The sequence below is a fragment of the Notothenia rossii genome (assembly GCF_949606895.1).
Source record: "Notothenia rossii genome assembly, chromosome: 1".
Lineage (NCBI taxonomy): Eukaryota > Metazoa > Chordata > Actinopteri > Perciformes > Nototheniidae > Notothenia > Notothenia rossii.
This window is the reverse complement of record NC_136912.1, coordinates 76,400,046-76,421,377: the sequence shown is the minus strand read 5'-3', so window position 1 is coordinate 76,421,377 and position 21,332 is coordinate 76,400,046. Positions and strand designations below refer to the sequence as shown.

Below are 21,332 nucleotides of genomic sequence, written 5' to 3'. Positions count from 1 at the left end.
ATATTGGTTAAAACCCCCTAACCCCAACTGCCCTGAGCAGTCGAGTGTTACTAAACCTCTGTGTTGGGAAAGGCAGAGCACACATTAAATACATCTCATATGTCATGTGACATTTAGTTAGTCGGCTCTACTGTTTCAGAAGAGAAAGTCAAAGGGCAAATAATGGACTTTGAGATATAAATAGGAGGTCAAGACTGCACTCAACTGGAAAGGCCAAAATAAAGTTTAGACCTGAGCGCAATGCAAAGGAATCCATTTCATTGCCAGCTCCAAATCCTCAGAGATCCATACTGTATTAAAAGTTTGGAGAGTAGTAATAACCACAAGCTACACAGTAATATGCAGGCTGAAACAGACTGTTAAGTAAAGGAAAAAAAGCATGATTGATCATTTCAAAATAAAATAAAAATTATGTATGCATTGATCTAAATAAAAGGTCAAAATATGTCTTTGACCATTTAACTGCTTTTTCAACAGCCGTTAAATAGTTAGAGTTTAATGTGCAATTAAATCTTAGGGCAAAGTTTAGTCTCTCTCGTCAGACATAAGATACCATTGAAACAAATATATTATGATATAACTTATTATGTGTCGCTGCCCCTACCCTCTGGAACTCCCTCCCTGCTGAAATCCGTAACGCCCCTTCTTTGAACATCTTCAAATCAACCCTGAAAACTCATCTGTTCAACAAAGCTTCCAACATTAACTCACTCTTCCTCCCCCCCTGCAATGTAACACTTCCATTTCTGCCACCTGTTTTATGTCTTGTCCTTATATGTTTCTTTGTTAAGCGACCTTGGGTTGATGAAAGGCGCTATATAAATTAAAGTTATTAATATTATTATTATTATGTCATCAAACGTCTAAAAAATTGGATTCTCGGCCATCATTGTAGAATAGCATATCAAGTAGATGTTCAATCCACCATTGTTTGTTTTTATCCAAAAAATATTGCATTGTTTTGAGGAGAGCTGAGAGAGATCTACGTTTCCTGTCTGATCACATGGATCTAAGTATCAAGGAAACATAATCCAGGGTTGCATTAAAAGAGTAAAACAACAGATATCAGTCAAGGAAAATCCATGATAGGAATATTTTAATGACAGTAATTATATCTACATGAGGAAAATAATAAATGTACAAAGTCAATCTTTTAAAACCCAAGAAAATAAAATCGTAGAAAGTTTGTTTTTGTCTCTACGATTACATGACTTTAACATTCAAAAACTGTTAAAATTATCTCCAATTTAATTGTGGTTGAATTCACTGTGACAATCACCGTTATTTAAAGGATACATTATGAATAAAAGAGTTGTGTTATAATGGCAAATTACATTTCTTTCTTCATTAACACAAACAGGTTCACATTCAAAGGCACAACAATAGCTGCAAAACTATTAGCATACTTTATGAAATACAGAGACTACCTCTTGCTGCCATTAGGACCATGAATTGATCAAGTCACTGAGCTTCTAAAACAACTATTTTGCCACAAGCCAGATGTTCTTAGCTTGTGGTGTCTAACAATTAAGGCTTTACAAAACACAAAGCTATTAGAGTGGAGTAGATGATTGTTGATGATACAGCTTTACGTGCCGGGGAGCATGCTCTCTACACAGTTGTAGGTCCATTCCTGTCTCTCATTAATGGGCAGGATATTTTGGCACACCTAAAAGACAGGACATATCTTTGTATTAGTATCCAAAACACCATATGTGCATTCCTTTACATTGGATTATATAACAAATAATACATTATTTGTATATCTAGAAAAAACGATCGAGAAAAAACAAGTCAACTATGCCTCTAACTTTCTCCAGTGTTCCTTTTATGGAACAATTGTAAAGTAATGAATTATTTGTTATATTAACCACAACAGAGATGTCAGGAAGAGTTTGTACCAGCTTAGTCCTGGCTGGCACCTCGACAGCAAACACACTCATGCCTCGGCTGCTGCAGCAGTTCCTGCTCTGCTCATTGTTTACATGGACAGTCACTTTTTGGTTGGCCTGCAACACAAGGAGAAACAAAGAGGACAGGTCACTGATCAGCTTGAAATCACAGAATATGCCGAATTGGGCAGATAGACACAATTCAAATAGTGTTGTAAAACATCATTAAGAATCAATAGTAAAAATGTGGTTTTGCATAAAAGGGGATCTATGTGCATGATCAGGAGTGACACACATTTTAATGAAAAAATGATTGTATTCCAATCATGAAAACCCATGTATGAAACTGTTCATTAAACACACACAACTGCAGATACACAGTACTACTACAGGCAGTACTACTCCCCACTCATAAACCCTAAAAAGCTACTAGTCTCACAGTTGATGATTTGTAAGGGAATGGGTAAACATAAAACAAAACAATGGACAAATCAACACATTCATGAAGGGGAAAAACTGCATATAAATGTAACCACTTCCCCAGTTTAGTGGTTCCTCTGTATCACCAGGTCATTCTTTCTGAGTAGCTCCTGTTGCTATGAGGATCAATACGATGGCTGCATATCAATTACAAACAGCCGGAATGGTCTTTGCAGCCATTCACTGTAGACAAAATGTATACAAACCCCTTCTTTTGATGGAAAGCACATCCATACAATACATATTCACACACATTTTGTGGTCTACCTTGTTGGCTATAAGGGAGGAGATCCTGTGTTCTCCTCTGTAAGTGTAGATGAAGACATTGTCTTGTCCCCTCAGTGCTTTGGCCCCTGTCTTTGCTGTGATGGACTTCTGGAGGGCCTGGATTAGAAGCTTGGGCCCTGAGTCCAAACTGAGGGGCTGGATCGCCGGCTGAGTGCCTTCACAGTGAACATCCAACTGGAATGGGCATGCCTGATAGAGAGGGAGGTAGAAGAGTGGATTCAATATGTGAGTAGATATAAGTGAGATATTAAGCCTGGCCGTGTTTCTCCATATAGTAAAGCTGCCACTTAAAACGATGTCTTTAGTGAAAACTAGCTTTCAGTTTCAGTCAGTTAAACTAAACGATTCATTTTCTTCAATTGTATAATGCAGCACAAAACAAAATGTAAACAAAGGATTACAATAAAAATGTATAAATGTAATGAATAAACTAGCAACTCCAACCTTATAAAAAGAGGGCTTGATTTTAAAGTCAGTAGTGCAAATGTCTTTTAAAGCCTTGGAGTAAAATAATAATAATAATAATAATAATACATTACATTTATATAGCGCTTTTCCTGGTGCTCAAAGCGCTTAGAAAGGTATATTATCTGTATATTAATCAAATTGCAACATGTTTATAGTGTAAAGGACAATAATAATCCAAAAATACAACTTAAATATCAAGCTTCTGCACTCTGAAGCTTTGGTCATGGAAATCAATTCAGTAGCTAGCCTAGTTGTGTAGAATGGCTCATTGAATGTTGACATTTATTTTCTCAAAACTTTCAAATGTAAGCCCTGAATTAGAGCATATTAGAACATTATCAAGTCATTTCATATTAAAACCGATTGAAACCTGCGATTGTTTTCAGCGAGAGCAGCTATTTAAACTTACCTCTACTAGCTCCAGCATTCGGTTGTAGCCCATGGCCTCCAGGGTGACCCACAGGTCTGCGGGGTCTCCATCCTTCTCTGTGGCCTCCATCAGGTTCAGCTCCATAAAACCCTGCCGTGTCAGCTGGTTCTTCCTCATATCGAAGTTCTCTGCCAGCCCCAACAGAAATAATGAGAGCCCAAGTGCAAAATAATCGTTTTAACGTTAATTTCACGTTACCCTGGCCATACTGTGTATCAGTGCCATGCTGAGAATAATTACCTTTACAGACAGCCCAGGAATCCTTGTCACATTTCTCTCCACTGGTCCTCAACTCAAAGAAATTGTACTCCTCCAAACTAAGCAAACCATTTCCATCCAGGTCTATTACCTCAAAAATGTCCGACAGCACCTCCCTGTGGCACAAAGGGAGAAACACAGAAAATTGTCTTACATCACCCAGGCAGACGACATTATTCACCTGTCCATTTTCTCAAATAATGTATCCCTCCATTTATTCATCCATTTATTTATCTTTTGCACCACTCTGAACCTTTTCTACAGGCCTGGATACACATGGGTGCTTTAAGTCACAGACTAAACTTCGTCTTTCTATGCTGAAGATCATTTTCAGGTATCTACAATTTTGGTGATTTTGGAATCAAACTTTGCAGTGTTTTTATATTGATATTTTAGATTGCGCAAACACTCACCTGAGCTCCCTGGTGAGGTCTAGTTCTCCAGTGTCAGTCCTGTAGACGAGCTCTATAGGTTTAATAGAAAGGCTTTTCTTACTTCTTTTCTTTAGTCTGCAGCCACTAGTGAAGGGAAGCAGGTAGTATGTCCCAGCATCCAATTCTCCTTTCCAAACATACTTCTGTGGGAACAAAGGAGTAGCAAAGTTAGACACACTAAGGATATTGTGTACAGTAGAATAATCAACCTTCAACACACAAACTCAGAATTAAGCGTCATTATGAATATAAGTAAATGTTTAGTCCAGGGGTGCCGCCAGGGATTTGAAAAGATATCACATTGGTTACTTAAAGGTCCCATGTCATGGCCATTTCCACTGATCATAATTCCATTGTTGAGGTATACTAAAATAGATTTATACTGTGCAATTTTCCAAACTCACATTGGTTTCTCATACAGCATCTCTGTATAGTATGTGTATTCACTCTGTCCTAAAAGGCTTGTTGGAGCTCCTACCCGCCCCCCCTCCCTGTGAGCCCAGTATGCTCTGATTGGTCGCAAAGCTGAGAGGCTCGTTGCTGCTCGCAGCTCCTCGCAGCTGAGTGAGCTGCTGCAAGGAGCAGACAGGCTTTCCGTGTCGGCGTCTCGGCGATACAGGAAAACAAGCTAAACTCATCCTGAGCACAAACAAACACTCAAAGCCGAAGTAAAAACAATAAGTGTGGCTTGATATTGAGTAAGAAAAAGGTTTATAAACGCTGTGAGAATGGGTCTGCCGAGAGCATTTCTCCGCGATCCCAACGTAGTAGTCCGAAAAACGTTTACCCATTCAAACAGTCGTGGTAGATACCTTGTTTGTTTTAAATATCATAAATACACAAACAACAATGAATACTTACAGGTTGTGTACCCGAATCTCCCGCTGGTCCAAACAAAGTAGGAACAGCATCGTTCTTCAGTGCCCTACGCTGTACATATCCGGCATGAATCGCTGAAAGGTTTGGGAAGCTTTGTTTCGTGAAAGGCTGGCAGAGGGTGTGGCCTCTGGGTATCCCCACGTCAGAGTACCCAGGAAGTAAACAATGGAAAATGAGAAATCGCCAACGAGGCGTTTTGGGGAGGTCTTTTCTGTGTTAGAGTTTTACTCCCTACAGGGTATACTTTGAGGGTTTTTGACTCTGCACACCGTTTACATGCATACAAACCTTCATAACACACAAGGAGACGGGTAATAACCGGAAAAGCATGACATGGGACCTTTAAACATTTTTTTCTTAATGTTCTAAAATTGTTTGGGCCCCTGTCAGTCACGGGCCCTTAGAATCGTCCTAACTTTTCACCCCCTTACGGCGCCCCTGGTTTAGTGCATGTACACACACAAACATACCTCTTTCTCTTTCGTCTCGGTGAAACACACTAAAGTTGAGTCCTCTTTGGTTTCACCAGCTGACGTGACGAAAAGAGCTGTGTCCACTGTCATCCATGAAGAAGGCAAGTCTGAAAAATAACAAAAGATGTAAAGGTTATAAAATAAAAAAAATGTTTTGCGTACTAAGTGGACTGAAGAAAACATAACCACTCAATAAATCAATAAACAACTATTTATATCAGGGATGGGCAACTTTGATGGTGGTGGGGGCCACATCATTGATGTACTGGCCACCAGGGGGCCGCAGATTCACTTGGAACACACACACACAAAAATTCCATGTGTTGTATGTAATTATTAACAAATATACTAAGTCTGACATCTTCATTGACATTTTACAATCAAAGGGAACATCCCCCAAAAATGGGAACATCCTCTAATAAGCTCACTAAACAAATATCAGTTCACAGAAGTGTTATTTCATTTGTACAAGTGGCATGTTTGTATTGAACAGATTATTAAACAGTGGAATAAAACGATTTTTAAACTATTGGAAAGCACGGAAAATGTGTGTGTATTGAGATTAACCATTAAGATGACATACACATGAAGTCATGAACACTAACCCAGATATTAGTTGTCTAACTTGAACCTAAAACACTTGTAGCCAGTCTCTGCATTCCCCTTATTCCACAATAAGGGGAATGTCAACACAGACACCTGTCAGACCGCACTCTGCTGTTCCTCAGCGCCACTCCCCCTCCCTCCCGCTGAAATTATGAATGAAAAGCGTAGTAATCATAGATAACACGGCAGGGTCCGTGACAGTTTGTTTTCATCTGATTTCAAATAAACAAAGTCTTGTTTTTAAGAATATTAAACTTGTTTTGCCAAATTCAGATGATAAATACAACTTTTAAGCTTGTAAAGGCATAATTACAAGAGGCAACTTAACGTCACAGCAGACATAACAACAGCCGGTGTTTCTTGTGAGGGTTTCGCCGGGAAACAAACACAATACACACAAATGTGTCACAGATTATTTTTCGGTATTTGAAATCATGTACGCAGCTCGCGACGTAACTAGGAGTCTAGTGGACGGTATCAGTAGGCTACTACAAGTAAAAAAAAAAATTAAAAAAAATAAAATCTTTAAAAAAAAATTAATTACGTTGTTTATAAATTAATCTGAGGGCCGCAAAAAGAGAAGGTGGGGGCCGCATGCGGCCCGCGGGCCGCCATTTGCCCATCCCTGATTTATATAATCTATAGGACAAACAAAGAGGCCACTTGTATGCAGGCTTAAGTATTCCTTTCTGATTGAAACATTTAAGATATCTTTAATAACAATACAGTATTCACTTTTTAACCGTTTAATGATTTTTTCTTGTTTAAGTGTGATAGAAAACAGTGGCAGTACCGAGTCCATGGCTGAGGCTGAGTGGTTGGGTGGTTAGGTAGACGGTGGTTGTCTGGGGAAGGTGGAGCTGGTACTGCAGAGAGCTGATACTCCCATCATCCTCAAGGAAGAAACACCCCTTCATGTAACTGTGATGCCAGTCCTGGAAACATTTATCACATTTCTGCTTAACAACAGCCCAAGTGAATCCAAATGAACAAATATATTCTAGCAAGTAAAGTAGGAAAATAATGATTTCCCAGACCCAGTTTTTTTAAGCCCTTTGAAGTATTACAGACACAGTATATCATGTTATGCGTAGCCCAATATATTCTTGTTTAGTGTGGTCTCTGATTAGATCTTGACACAACCCCAACAAACTGTTTTGCTGCTTGACAACCAAATGCATCTATTCATTGAACGGAAACCAAAACTAATTTGCAGTTCCTATTAAAAGAGGGATTGATCTTGTGACAGGGGAAGTATATTTTGGCATGAAAAAGCAAATTAAGCAGTCAATCATTACAGTGAGGCTGCTCAATGATTAACAGAAACTGCCATTGTAATAATTACCACTCCAACCTTCAGGGGGCATATTCATTATAACACAGTTCACGTCACAACACTTGTTATACTCCTGCTGATCCAGAGGAGGGCAGGAGTGTCACACTGTGCTTCTGCTGGAGAATGAAGTAAATCTCCCTGTAGGACCTGATATGGCAAATTAGAGTCCATTTAACTTTTATAAATACAGCCTTTTCAATCTTTGGCCCACGGTCATTCCAAACCATCAAGAGGCTACTTTGGGAATATTTATGAACCCTAACATTCCTCTCATTTTGAAATCTTGTTGTTCCTTTCTCTGGCAGCACAACTGAAATGAGGTAATAAATTGAAATTGAACAGGAACATCAAAACAAGGAAGTTTTCCTTCCACTCATTGGAGACACATTAAATGAAAACACAGTTGGTGTGGACACACAGTAAGAGGGCACCGAGGGCCGAATGGGTCTGGAACAGGCTGTATTTCCTTTTAGTGGACACATAAATCACCAAGTTAAACAAAGAAAGTACAATAAAGACGGAGCATTTCACTCCCTTAAAGAAAAGCCATTTCCTCAAAGTATTTATCTTGGGCTGAGGCATAAAAGATCAAACCATAACACTTCAGTGGTTTGTCCAGACAATATTAAATGAGGGAAATTGCCATGGGCACCCATCAACTGCTTAAAGACATCAGAATGAATGCCTCCATAGAGAGAGGGTCAGCCTGCAGACTAATACAGCCGCTGTCACCAGCTCCAGACACAGCTTTGATTTACTGCGACGCAGAGGGTCACCAAACCAGAAACAAAAACACTCTCACACACACACTCTCACATTTAAACCATGACTTTCACCTTTTTTATAAATCTAACCTATTTGTGAAAACAAATCCTTGGAATTAAGAATATTCCTCTCTGGTTATTTGTGTAATCATGAAGACAGATTTGCATCCCACAAGTCACACATTCACAACCACAAAAAAAAAATCACTGCCTTCCCTCCACTAACCCCTCCCCCAATTATCAGCCTGTGGCAATGTAGCAGCCAATAAAGCAGAAGTTCCCTCAGAGGTAATCTCTGGACACACATTCTTTTTCCTCCGTGATGTCTGGCCCTTTCCAATCTCAACACAGTACCTGGACCTGAGAGATGGAGCAGGAGGCTGTTATTTTTATTTAATTATTTTTCTTGCTGTAAAGCAAACCAGCCGAGGTTAAGCCAAAAAGAGTGAAAACAAAGAGCGTGGGATCAATACAGTGTATATCTTTCCACCCTGGGCTAAATGAGCCCATCACAAACAATGGGTAACATGGTCCCTGCTATCATAGAGCCTCTCACTGGACTCAACATACTAACATTTTCATGTTTATATAGTGATGCCACAATCTAGTTCATCTTACACAACATGTCACATGTCATCCAACACCATTGATAAAAGCCGAGTAATGATTTTACAGCTCTGCTTATGTTATAACTTTGTTTAAAACAATAAAGCTGTTTTCATACCCCTTTTTCCACCATCTACTTTTTTCTGTGACAAATGAAGGAGGAAAGACAAAAAGAAGCAATAAATGAAGAGAGATGTTGTTATATTTGGTCTTTCATGGCTGGAAAAACACGAGTTTAGAAATATAGAAAGGCTGGAGGGCTTAACCAAAACTCAAAACCGTTATCCTTTGCTACATTTAAAAAAATGTATAGTCAATTAATCTTACATTTAATTGATGTATGGATTTGAAATGAAGATATTTTTGGTTGTAGATCGGACTGTAGCATGAATACAAGACATACTTATAACTATGAAGGGGGGGGCGGGGGTTACCTGTAAGCCTGAAGGCTCTGGTATTTTGCTGGCCTTATTGGTGCTGGATGTCATAGTGATGGAGTTTGACAAGGACGACCGTCTGCTGCGAGCGGAAGAAGGACGTGAGGATGATCGGCTGTCTGAGACACACACAAACATAAACACTCATATAGTTTAATGCTGACACAAAAACAGATGCAAAAAGACCCTAAATAATGCTAAATAAATCAAGATGATGCAACAGAACAGACTGACTGGCAGATAAGTACAGCCCTCCTCTCTGCAAACAGTAAACACGCGTTTAAAAGAGAGATGAGGTGCGTATGATAATGGACACTGTAATCGGTCTTCTCATAAAGTCGGTCCCAAGTTCAAGTAAAGATGGCTGCTTTGCATTTAGTTGGTGAAAAAGTATGATCTCAAGTGCAAATCCCTTTTAATTAATTATGGAGACCTTTTAAATCACAAATGGCATAACAGCAACACCTCATATCCATTATCTCGCACAACTTTTCCCCTTAAACTCTAATTGAAGCCAGAAAACATCAATTCTCGAATGAGGGGTCTGATTGTTTCCAAGCCGAAGTAATGTGATTGGTTTAAAAGCAAATTATCGCAGCAGAGAAATAAATAGACCCACTGTCATGGTATTTGTGATGGATCTATTTTGTATTGATGGCAGTATTTTAATCTAGAGGAGCGAATTGTAGCTGTTGTGTGAATGTGGACAAAGATGCAAAGAAACACGGGCCAACAAAAGCTTCAATGTGAGTTTATACTGAATGTGAGTATGTTGTTTTAGCCCTAGTGGTTACTGGCACTGAACAACTGCAAATATTGAACTTGATATTGAAAGCAGACCAATTATCGGAGGACCATCACGACAATTCATCAATTGTTCTGTCTGTTTTCCAAAACCTGTTTGATACCTTACACCTGATGTGGTTACACCTGCAAATTAATCTGTATCTAATCAATTATTTGCATAACAAATAGCCAACAAAAACCCATCTTCCATATATTTATAACACAATTCTCAATGTTTTATGGGTTTATACTGACAAATGTTGGTGCAAATGAACAGTGAAAACAGTTTTTGAGCTCCAAGAATAACCCATTCAACATGTGCGATCACGTCGCAGCTGGTGTTAGGGCCTTGTTAAAATGTAGCGGGTATAGATCAATACATGGGAGAGGCACAATAATGTGATAATCCCGACTACTATGTGGGAGCTCATTTGTTTTTGCAGCGGTGGTAGACTGGGCCCTCCTCTCGACCACCGTCTAATCCCTCATCATCTCCCCAGTGAGAAGTGGTGGAATCCTCCGAATCAATAACATGAACATGGACTGACCACTTAAATCAACCCCATCTATCTTCCCACTGTGGGCCTGTCCCTGGCTCGCTCATCCAGAATCTCTGTTCCTCCCTTTGCCCCGGAAAACTGGCAATCATTTCTACATACACCTTCAACTGGCTGACTGGGCTGTCTTCAAAAAAACTCTGTAGGTTTATCATCAACAGTTGTGGAATAGAGAAGCTGAATTGATACAAGTCCTTGTTTGTTTTAGCACATTTTTTTTGGGACAATAGTTCTAAATCCAAAACCATAGTTGAAAGGCAGCATTATTCATCAGCATATGGAGCTTTTGTCAATCTCCTAATGGCAGAAGTGATTACCCAAATCACAACGCTTTACAGTCTCCTCCTTCCAAACAAGCAGCCCTAATTGTGTGGCTATTATGATGTATGGACTGTCTTAATGAGGTGATTTGTCACAGGGGAGTGAAAAATCGATCAATAACAAGAGAGCTATTATTTATTCATCAAATCTAATCGGTGAGGCGTATTGGGGCAAGCAGTGTGTGTATGGGTGCGCAACTATGAATTGGGACCTGAAGTATACATGATGTGCTTTAGCCATTGGCTGCTACATTGGACCTGTAGATTGTGTCGCACAAATCGCCATTATGTTATGGAGTCATACACCATTAAGATATTCCATGAGTCTGCTGGATATACTTTGATCAATACCTAGACACTGAGAAGAGTAGTGTCTGGTGATGAAAACAGATTTTGTTTTATTATTATTATTTATATTAATATTTGCTTTGTATGTGTTGTTCTTTTAGTAGCCATGTCCCTTTACCTTTTTATCATTTAATTCAGTTGGGAAATCCAGATTAGGGATGTTGATATGTAAATCAGGAAGGGAATTCTATGAGATATAGTCAGAAGTTAAATATAAAGATATTAGATTTGAATATGTCGAGAACTTAGATATAAATATGTAACAGTGTCTGTGAAAGTGTTTTGAAGTAACTTTTAAAGTAAAAAGGAATTACTTCATGTATTTAACGTAAAAAAAACACCATACTAAAATATTCAAACATATCTTTCACAATTCAGTGGTGGTCAATTTTACAATACATTATTCTGGGAAGCACCAGTACCTTTCTTAAGTGTGGTGTCTGATTCTGCCCGGGGTGTTTCTGGAGGTTGAGGGAGAGTTGCTGCTGCTGATGACACTGAGCTCTTTGGAGGGCTGTATGACTGACTGCCAAAGTTTTGTCTCTTCAGCTTGGCATTAGCCTCGAGCCTCTCCAAAGCAGCCGTCTGACACTGCTCTACAGTAGACACAAGCAATCTGCAGAACTGACAGCAAGAGGAAACCAGAAGTGAGGGTATGATACATGAGGACATTCTAAAGTAAGATGCAGGGTCAGAGATACTGTATATCTTAGATGGAGGTACAAATATGACACTAAATAGAGACAATATTGGATCAAATCCTATACTGCTTCAGTGTTTCCCCTAGGATGGAGTCATAGCAGCGGTGCTAAGGTACGCGGGCCCAGCAAAATGTGAGCGCGGAGCTGCACCGCCGCTATTTGTATATAGGGGAAACACTGTGATTTTTTTCCTTATACTACTGAATTGGACAATTGTGTTACACAGCAGTGGTAACAGCATTAGAATCAACGTTCTAGTTCAAACTTACTTCTGCATAGTCCAGTTTGCCGTCTTTGTTTATGTCAGCCATTGAGAAAATAGCATTCACCTCTTCAGTGGTCATTTTCTCACCTCTCTGGAAGATTCAACACATTTTCTTTAGTAGTAACAACATTTTCTTTTTCATTTTAGCGTGAGTCAATTATAGATTTTAAGCCGTTTATGGTAAGGCAGTCTTCATAAAAAATAAAACATTATTGGGTCAATTGTAACTGAGCTAGCTCAGTTGGCTAATTATATATTATTAAATTAAATCAGTAGTTCAAATATTTGAGTGTACTCACCGTGGTAAGGGCTTTCTCCAGTTCACTGTGTGAGATGTAGCCATCACTGTTAACATCCATCTTTTTAAAGGCTTTCATTAGCTCAGTTTCTTCAGTTTTCTTCTCACTTTTAAGAATCTCAAAGAATTCATCAAAGTTCAGTTTGGAGGTTCTCGGGGTCCAGTATTTATTGAGAGTTGCGTGTGTTGGGTTTCTACCAGCCTGCTGAAGAGCTGAAAAGAATAAATTGGAAATAATATTGAAACAACAACTTAAGTATCAAAGGCTGAGGACAACCAACAATAGTACAAAGACTGTTTATGTTTTACAGCTTTCTGACATTCCTTTTAAATGATATGTATGCAATTCAAAAAATATAAAATCCCTCACAATTAGTTTCTTTAGTGCACAATGTAACAACCGTGACAACTTTGGATAAAAGCGTCTAAAAGATAACATGTAATGTAACTACAAAATTACACTTTTACTGTTTGTGTCTCCTGAATCACCAACAGGTCACTTGGGTTTAAAAGTTACAAGAGTAATCAACCCTAAAACTACTATCTCTTTCAGCTGGAAATTGAAGCAACAATATTTGATTTCATCTACTGATAGCTTTTTCAGAGGTGTTTATCTATCTAACGTTATGCTAAGTAGTGTATTTAATATTATAAAGTTAGCTTACCACGACATAACTGCTGTTTTGAAGAGATACTTGTCAAACTTGATCTAAATACAGCTAGATATGCGGCTCTGCAATGCACGTAGAAAGCCTCCTCTTCATCAGAAGGAACAGGCGTCTCCTGGAAAGACATCTTTGGGAGAAGAGATGTCACCTTTAGCTAGCTAATTTAGCACTCTGCAGCTTGAAAACCGTAAGATAGCGAGAGATTGCAGCTAACTGCAATGCTATTAGCTTTACATTTTCATCACACCGTAAAACTCAACTGATTCCATGAAAGATATTGCGTTGAGCATTGACATTTGCCAAACACCGTTGCTATGCTATCCTGCTGTATGTTGCTAGGTAAACAATAACTCATCGGAGTTCACCTAAAACGACTCGGAAGAAACACAATTTATTTGTCACGTTCCTGCTAAAAACGAATGTCATTCTATATTAAACCATTTGATATGATACAGATACAATTAATGTTTGAAATATAAAATACGGATTTGTATTGCATTTAGAGCACTTATTGGGTTGTTTGAATCGTTTTTGCAATAAAGAGACACGCGGAACTATATGTAGGACATTCTATGTTTTACCCGAGCTGCTTGAGTGTGACAATAGAGCCAGATGCATACATTTGAAACTACAGTTTAAATACCGTGAGTATATTTGACTGTATTCTTTATTATATGTTGCATGATAATTAACTTTCTACATGACACCAACAACAGAGTTCTCCCTGACAAACACTTACATCACAGACTGTTGACATAAGCTTCATAGTTAGTTTTTGTCTGACTTCTGTAGTACTCTACTCCTCGACTGAGGACTGGGGGGCTTTAATTCCAAGGGTTTGCTTTGCTGTGACCCCATACATATGTTTGACATGTTTTTTCTTGGCTTCAATTTCCCCCCTAAAATAACAATTTCTTTCTGGTATTGAAGTGGGGATTTCACTGAAAGTGTACCTGTTTCTTATTCCTTATCATGATAATATGTAAATGAGACAAAATAGGCCTAGTGAAAGGACATTTTGCTGCATGATATTGATTATGTTTTATTGCTGAAGTTTAACACAACTTTCCTTTATTGTACCTTTATGTTATATTATAGGCATGAGCTACAGATGAAACATAACTGTTGTATCCATGCTTGGTCATAGTGCTCAGTATATTTACATTAGTTGGCTTATTGGTTGGATTAAGAATGTCCTATCTGAAAAGGGCAATCTTAAGGTTAAATGCCTCTTTCACATAGGACATTTTGAGTTGTCACAGTAGAAACAGCACAGGTGAAAATGAAATAGTGGCTAAATTCTATTTAGCTTCTTTGGTTTCAAGCTCCAGGTATTGTACATGCTGGCTGGCTGGAACAGTTGAATAGAACAGAGCTCTCGTTAGTGTTATAGTGACACCTGTGCTTTTCCTTACTGTAAGTCAATAATTCTGCTGTGAGAAAAGCCTATGTGGCCTTACGGCAGGTAGAATCATACTTAATTGTTTGTTCAGTAGGCCGTATGCAGTACATACTGATTGAATATTGTCAAGGAATAATTTCGCCCTACATGTTTACCTTTTGCCCTCTGATGCAGCTGACCAACCTTGATCAGCCGTTATCTCCCATAAGGAGGGGCTGCCCTAGCAAGTTGTTGTTGTTACCACTTTATGACCAGGCAACTCTTGGTGAGAGATAGTTATTGTTGTGGGACACCTGGAACACATCCTTCTCAGGGTGTAGATGACCCCGAGCCATAAGCGACAACAAATGTGATCCACTGTGTCCTCAGCTGTTTAGTCTATCTATTGAAGAATGTTGATTATTACACTCTGAACTAGTTAAAACCTCGAGCTACAGGAGGGTTCTTCAGAATGGATTGTGGCATCTCTACCGTGTGGTCAAACCGTGGACCGTGACATGTCTCGTGAATTCTCCGGCCGAAGCTCCAAATAAACCGTCAGTGTTTGCCATCAAAGCTCCAGCTCTCCTCGTGTCTCTCTGAGTCCTGTTTCCAATTGCTTCAGAAGTTTCCACCACAAGTATGTAGTAATTTACTTTAATTCATACCGCGCTTATTGTCATTTTTTTTTTTTTTTACTGTTCCCTGGCCAGTCAATGCAAATCTGCCAATGTACTCTAGATTGTGTAACTAAGGATGTGGTGCTTCCTACAGTGATTGAAAAGTGAATTCCCATACTTTAGATATTTATTTCATCAATTGATTATACTGTAGGCTGCACATTATTATTTATTTTTTACTGCCAACAGTCAATATCCAGAGACCCAAAGTAGAGCACAGTGTTAAAGGGTTACAGAGAACTCCCTTTTACGAGTTGCTATATTTCAATTGCCATACTTTCCTGATGGTCATAGTGACATATCAGAATTTAATGACAGGAGACGCGGGATGACGGAGATCCATCACTGGACAAATTATCAGTGATTTACATAGCACTAAAAATAGTTGTATAAGAGTCACTTAACACAAGAACCATTTCCTTAGTCAAGGCAGACATTTGGTGTCTGGCACATCCATCAAGACAAGCATTAGTTTTTAATTTTATAGTGCTGTCACTAATGCGTTACATGAGCTCGATTTACAGTACATTCATAATACTCACTTGGTTATGTCATATTAGGGTCATTTGAGACATAGCAGTGTTTTAATTTATTGTTCATTTCAAAACAAGTTTAATTGTGCTTGGAGAGAAAAAGTGAATTTAAAAAAGATCGCCAGAACAAAAACAGATAAACTTCCAATCCATGAAACATAAAGGTATGTCAAAAAACACAAAGAATTGAAATAAACTATACAATACAATAGTTAAAGAAATAACGTTGACACCAGGGTATTTTAGATAAGCATAGTTATAGGCAATTGTTTGGTCCATAACAACAATTCGGGATGAATACGTTTTTCAATGTTTGGGTCTTGGATTGTATCTGTTATTCCATGTGTTTTTTAATCGTCTTCGGCCTCATTCAGGCATCACCACCTAACTGCTTTTAATCCACTAGTAATTGATCAATTAACTGTATGATAGCCAGCCAACATATAGAACAAGTCAATATGAGTAGTTATGTGTAGACCTTTAAAAAGTCATCTATATTCAAGGTTTCAATATTAAAAGCAGTTATGTATTTATAAAATCACACTGTGAGAATTGAATATATATTCTTCTGAGCATGTGCCTTCCTCATTCCAAATCTCTTTTGCTTTGACCAGATTGGACTCCTTGTGATCTAAACTGGAACTGTGGTTGGATGGATTCATCAAATCCAGGAAAGAGCTGGAGGAAATTCTGGTGAGAAAGACATTTTCTTTTAAATCTCTGCAATAGGCGGAAATGTCTCTGACTCTATCATATCTAGAGACTGAGAGCTGATGGGGTTTTTATTACTTACTGAATATTCACTTCTGACATGGCTTTTCCTTTCACAATACATCTGCTTTTTTTTATCTTTAGCTCATTCATTTACAGCTTTCGTTTGCCTTATTCCACCATTTCTGTTTTTCTTTTCTGGTCTTTCCATTTTATCCCATTGATCCTTTATTTTTGATTGTCAGCAGAGGGCAGCAGTGAACAAGGACGTTTCTTAGATCTACAACAGACCTGAAGACTGAGCTAGAGCGACACGGAGAGCAGAGTGAGTACAATGTTGAATATGAAAGTCAGTCAGAAGGGTTCATTTTACTGACCCGCCTGGATCTGAAATACATGAACAAGTTATGAAATATATTCTGTGGTTATTTATGGCATCAAATAGAAGGCCCTCTTTTTGGGTTATGCTTTCTATATTACTCAACATTTTTAAATGGCATTTGTATTTGGTAATAAACCTACAACAATATTGGAGTATCCAACAATCCTTTATTGTTTAACATTCATGTGATATTATGCTCTATGTCATCAAGATAAACACACCTACTCCACATAACTGGAATTGTATTACATTGATCAGTGAAAGGCTTTATGGCTGCATGCAAGCAGAGCTGAGGGTTGATCAATATCACAAGATTTACAGAAGATTAAAGCTCTCATGCATGTTTGAAGATGCATGTAAATATTCCACACTTACAGTATTTAATTTAAGGCCACATTGTGGGTCTGTTGGACATTTTGAACATAACGTTTGGAAATGTTATAGGGGATATGCAAGTAAAGATATGTGCAGCTTACCTTTTTGCTTATATAAAGACTGTTTTTGTTCACAATACGTTTTAATGACATCCTTGGCACCGTTGCCTAAGAATGGCACCATGTAGTCAATTGACCTTATCTCTAGGTCTTTTTAGTGTTGCGAAACATTTAAGTGCCAATTGTTTGGTTGTTTTTGTGTAGTCACAAGGCCGTTTCATTTCCCAAGGACAATCCCCTCTGCTACTATTTCACCATTCGATTAGCTTCTCCCTGCATCTTCTTTGCTACTTAACATTAACAGCATCAATGGATGCCTGTTTCATTTGTCCAGACTATCGTGTGCTTTGCGACCCTTGCAGAAAAACAACATTTTGTTATGGATACACAAACAAGTCAATGAGTAGATTTCCTAGGGATAGAATTCATTTGATTATTTTAGGCACGTATTATGCCGGCAGCAGAGCAATTCTTGTGATCCAATCATACAATGGTGACTTGTGGAACATGAATGGAGGGTATTGTTAGGAGGCGAGCTTGTTTTCCGATAAGGTTGTCAGAAATTATTTTAATTAGTTCCAGTAAGGGAGCTGAACATACATGATGCATTGTGGATCCACACCCAAGGAATGTCACATTTTTGTCACATGGTGGAACTGTGAAATGTATCAGTTTTGCATAAGCCTCCTTACAACAACAGACTTCACAATGTCAGGGCAGATAGATGTGGGATTGAATCGGCCCTCTATGTGCATTGAGACACACATTATTCAAACTAAACAAACAAACTGTTATTCAAAGCTGCCGAAGAGTTCTGGCCTATATCAGCTGGGAGCGTGAAATCCAGACAGATGACGTTGATTGTATCTATAAGCATGATCTTGCACTAGTGTAAAATGTTTGTTTAGAGTTGCAGCTATGGCCTTAAGGCTTTGGGCATATGTGAAACCCTTTGAACAAGGCTGTGTGCTTTATGAAGTCGTGGGAATGTACTGTGCTGTATGTGCTGGTGGTTCTCTTATCTTGAATTCCAAGGAAATCATAATGCATTATTATGTATCAAAGCTATTAATATGAAGACAAGTACAAAAAAGATTTATCATACACAATATACTATAGTGAATCACGAGAATATACAGTAGTTTTTCATAATTTCCCCACAATGGCAGAGGTTTCTTAGAGGTGCTAAGTCGTGATTGATTTATAGATCATTTGTAATGAACTGTTTTCCACTCATAGACTCAATACCCAAAGAGATGCATATTTTACACTCCCTACATACTTTATGGAAAAACCCAACTTAACGTGAGCGCTCAGAAGTTCATTTACTTAACGTATAAGCATGTGGAGCGACTGAGGCCCTTTTGTCTGTAAGTACAATTCTATCTATTATCCTTAATTCTTGAAAGAGCTCCATTTAGTCATCTTATGATGTTTTAGGGGCAGTAACGTGATTTCAAGCCCACATTACCTGAGGCATGCTGAAAGGGCAATTGGTTTGGAGGAAGGAATAGTTAAGATAAGTGAGACTCGAACTAATGGCTCTTTGATGTCCATCTTTTACCTGTTCTTCTATCCAGCCCCTAGTTTTTATTTTTGGGCAAATATTTAAAAAAAACACACAGATTGCACTCATTTGCAGTACATGTTTTTTTCCCTACACATGAGGAAACAATCTGTTTGTTTTAAAAAACATGTTTATCCCCTAACAAACATACAATCCATTCATAATAGGATAATGGACGATGGTAACAAATGAGAAGATTCACAATGTCAGCATCTCACCCAGAATGTCTGGTTGAACAGCAACATCTGCTTGTTAGCCTCGCAGATGGGGGTGCTGCAGCCCCCTCAGCAGTAGATCAGTAGAAATGGCCATGACATGGGACCTTTAATACTTTACATGATTTCATCTTTCATGAGTCTCACTTTAAACACAGTACATTTTGGATCCTTGAGTTTTGTCTGAACTTACAAGTATGGTTAAATACATCTTTCATTTTCAGCCTCCGGACCCCTGGCTCTCCTCTCTGAGGTGCCAAGCCGAGCCCCCCCATGACCTCCACCCCACCCAGGCAGCTGAGTAAATCCACAAGGACATTTTAACCTTGAAGTTCAATCCTCCAATCCTGCTTCTCCTCCTATGTCTTATTTTTCCCCTTGTACTTGCCTTGTCATCCCCTTTTTTCCACCTTATGCTGTGATAGTTAAAACTACGTTTTCCCTCAGAGTGAGAGTGCAGTTTTAAGAAGCGCTTACGACCGTCCTTTAAGGTTAACAGAAGTTTCAGTAAGCATTCTAAAGAAGTCACTCTTTGTGAGCAATCAGGCTTGGGGCGAGCATAAATCCTCTGGGTATAGTGGCGGCATTACAAATACCCAGAGCGCCTGTATGTGCTGATGACTACAAAATTGAAAAAGAAAGGCCCTAATAATTCTGAGGCAAGTTTCCCTCAGCAGTGGGTATTGATTATTTGTGTGTGGTGAGAGATTTGGAAAATTCAATTAAAGGAGTTGTGCAAAGGATTCATAAATTCAGCCCCTCCAACCCGTATCGAGACATGGTTATGTTCTAAATCAATGCTGCACTTCACAATATATTTTCTTAGGAACATAAAAATAAATAACATTTAAACAGTTCTGCTTACCGCAGAAACACATTTTATTTTCTCCAAAGCTTTTTAGTAACAGCCACGTACTGACTTGTGCACATCTTCAGGGTGGCAACATATTTTTATTGCAGTTTTATCATAAGAAAATCCTATATTATATGAATTTTGAGATGACAAAATGAGGAGAAAGGGGACGGCTCAGCAGTGTAAAAATTGATCAGGCCATAGATGGGGGCCACGATGGGGAAGATTTGTATGTCAGCAGTAATGGGCTGTATTAAAAAGATAATTCCTTAAGATGTCATAAAAGTGATGGGGCCGTGTCGCAGGTGGCGGGCCCCCGGCCCAGGCGGCTCCCAGACTCTGGCACATCAATCCTAGCTGGCCTCACGGACAGATGCCACCTACCCACTGGGAGTTTTATGCTTTCTGATTGAACACACGGTTGCAATTAAAGGGGGGAGTTGTATATTAGACTGTTTTGGTCCAAGAGAAGCCGCTGGTCTTCGATCGACACCGTGGGCTGCAGAGTTTGCAATCTTTTCAGGCGTGATTTCTGATTTAGTGATTGCATTTTATCTTGGTGTGCAACAAATCTACTTCCATGTTTCTTTGAAATATTAACATAGCAAGCAAATATATATTTCTTTATAACAAAATGTAGTTGAAGGTTGAATGAAAAATGTATTAGAATTATTAAAGGATGAGATTTAAAGATTGAAGTTGACTTTCCATTAAATTACTTCTTGCTCAAATGTGTTCAAATCTTTTGGCTTTGCATTTTTGTTTGCACTTACTTGACACTTCTGTTGCCTTAATTATCACTTAAATAATTGACACTACACACTTTTTAAAATATATTATATATTTTTGGGGGTTTTCTGAATATATGTGGCTTCTATATATTTCTGAAGTCCATGATGGGCTATTGTTAATTTTGAATTATTGAATTATTGAATTTATTATCAACACTGGCAGAAATTCATTTCCATGCATTTTGGTTTATGGAAAACATGCCTGGTGTGAACTCTCTTCTTTATGAACATTCAGTCCTGACAGTGATGGCGCTGTGTGTAATATCACTGGGTGCCAGTGGGGTTACAATCATGTTTTCCTCTCCCATATTCCCCAGGTTTTTGTTAGCGAGGCACCTCAGCTGTTGACAGCTAATAGAATTGCTCCTCACCTCTTGTGCGTATGATCCCGCGGAGATAAGGTAGGAAATAAATGTGGAATCTGTGCTGTCAGTTGAGAGGCTGAGATGTCTTGGAATCCGTCATTCATGTGCGGGAGAAGTGTCTGAAAC

At 38.7% G+C, this 21,332-nt stretch overlaps 1 protein-coding gene and 1 long non-coding RNA gene across 4 annotated transcripts; one reads left to right on the top strand and one right to left on the bottom strand.

The window, feature by feature from the left end:
* Positions 1-1,065: 1,065 nt before the first annotated feature.
* On the bottom strand, positions 1,066-13,648 carry efcab7 (EF-hand calcium binding domain 7). The gene is made up of 13 exons (XM_079654422.1): positions 13,292-13,648; positions 12,628-12,839; positions 12,333-12,419; positions 11,785-11,986; positions 9,349-9,470; positions 7,002-7,143; positions 5,600-5,709; positions 4,230-4,393; positions 3,799-3,932; positions 3,538-3,686; positions 2,640-2,849; positions 1,902-2,009; positions 1,066-1,669 (listed from the first exon to the last, which is right to left on the bottom strand). Exons 1-13 carry the CDS (start codon positions 13,419-13,421, stop codon positions 1,589-1,591), a joined length of 1,851 nt encoding a protein of 616 aa, XP_079510548.1. The 5' UTR covers positions 13,422-13,648; the 3' UTR covers positions 1,066-1,588.
* A 244-nt stretch (positions 13,649-13,892) lies between these two features.
* Positions 13,893-20,785, top strand: LOC307024801. Of its 3 annotated transcripts, XR_013803996.1 has the most exons (5): positions 13,902-13,938; positions 15,115-15,315; positions 16,503-16,581; positions 16,848-16,924; positions 19,422-20,785. It is a non-coding gene; the product is annotated as an uncharacterized lncRNA (long non-coding RNA). The 3 variants fall into 3 exon arrangements; XR_013803995.1 differs by lacking the exon at positions 15,115-15,315 and having other exon boundaries at positions 13,893-13,938; XR_013803997.1 differs by lacking the exon at positions 13,902-13,938 and having other exon boundaries at positions 13,951-15,315.
* Positions 20,786-21,332: the final 547 nt, after the last annotated feature.

Excerpts from the sequence above, each read along its gene's own strand:
- efcab7 (XM_079654422.1), bottom strand. The coding sequence starts at position 13,421 with ATGTCTTTCCAGGAGACGCCTGTTCCTTCTGATGAAGAGGAGGCTTTC. Across the intron at positions 12,840-13,291 it reads AAAACAGCAGTTATGTCGTG|CTCTTCAGCAGGCTGGTAGA; the intron begins GTAAGCTAACTT and ends TATTCTTTTCAG. Across the intron at positions 12,420-12,627 it reads TGGAGAAAGCCCTTACCACG|AGAGGTGAGAAAATGACCAC; the intron begins GTGAGTACACTC and ends TGAATCTTCCAG.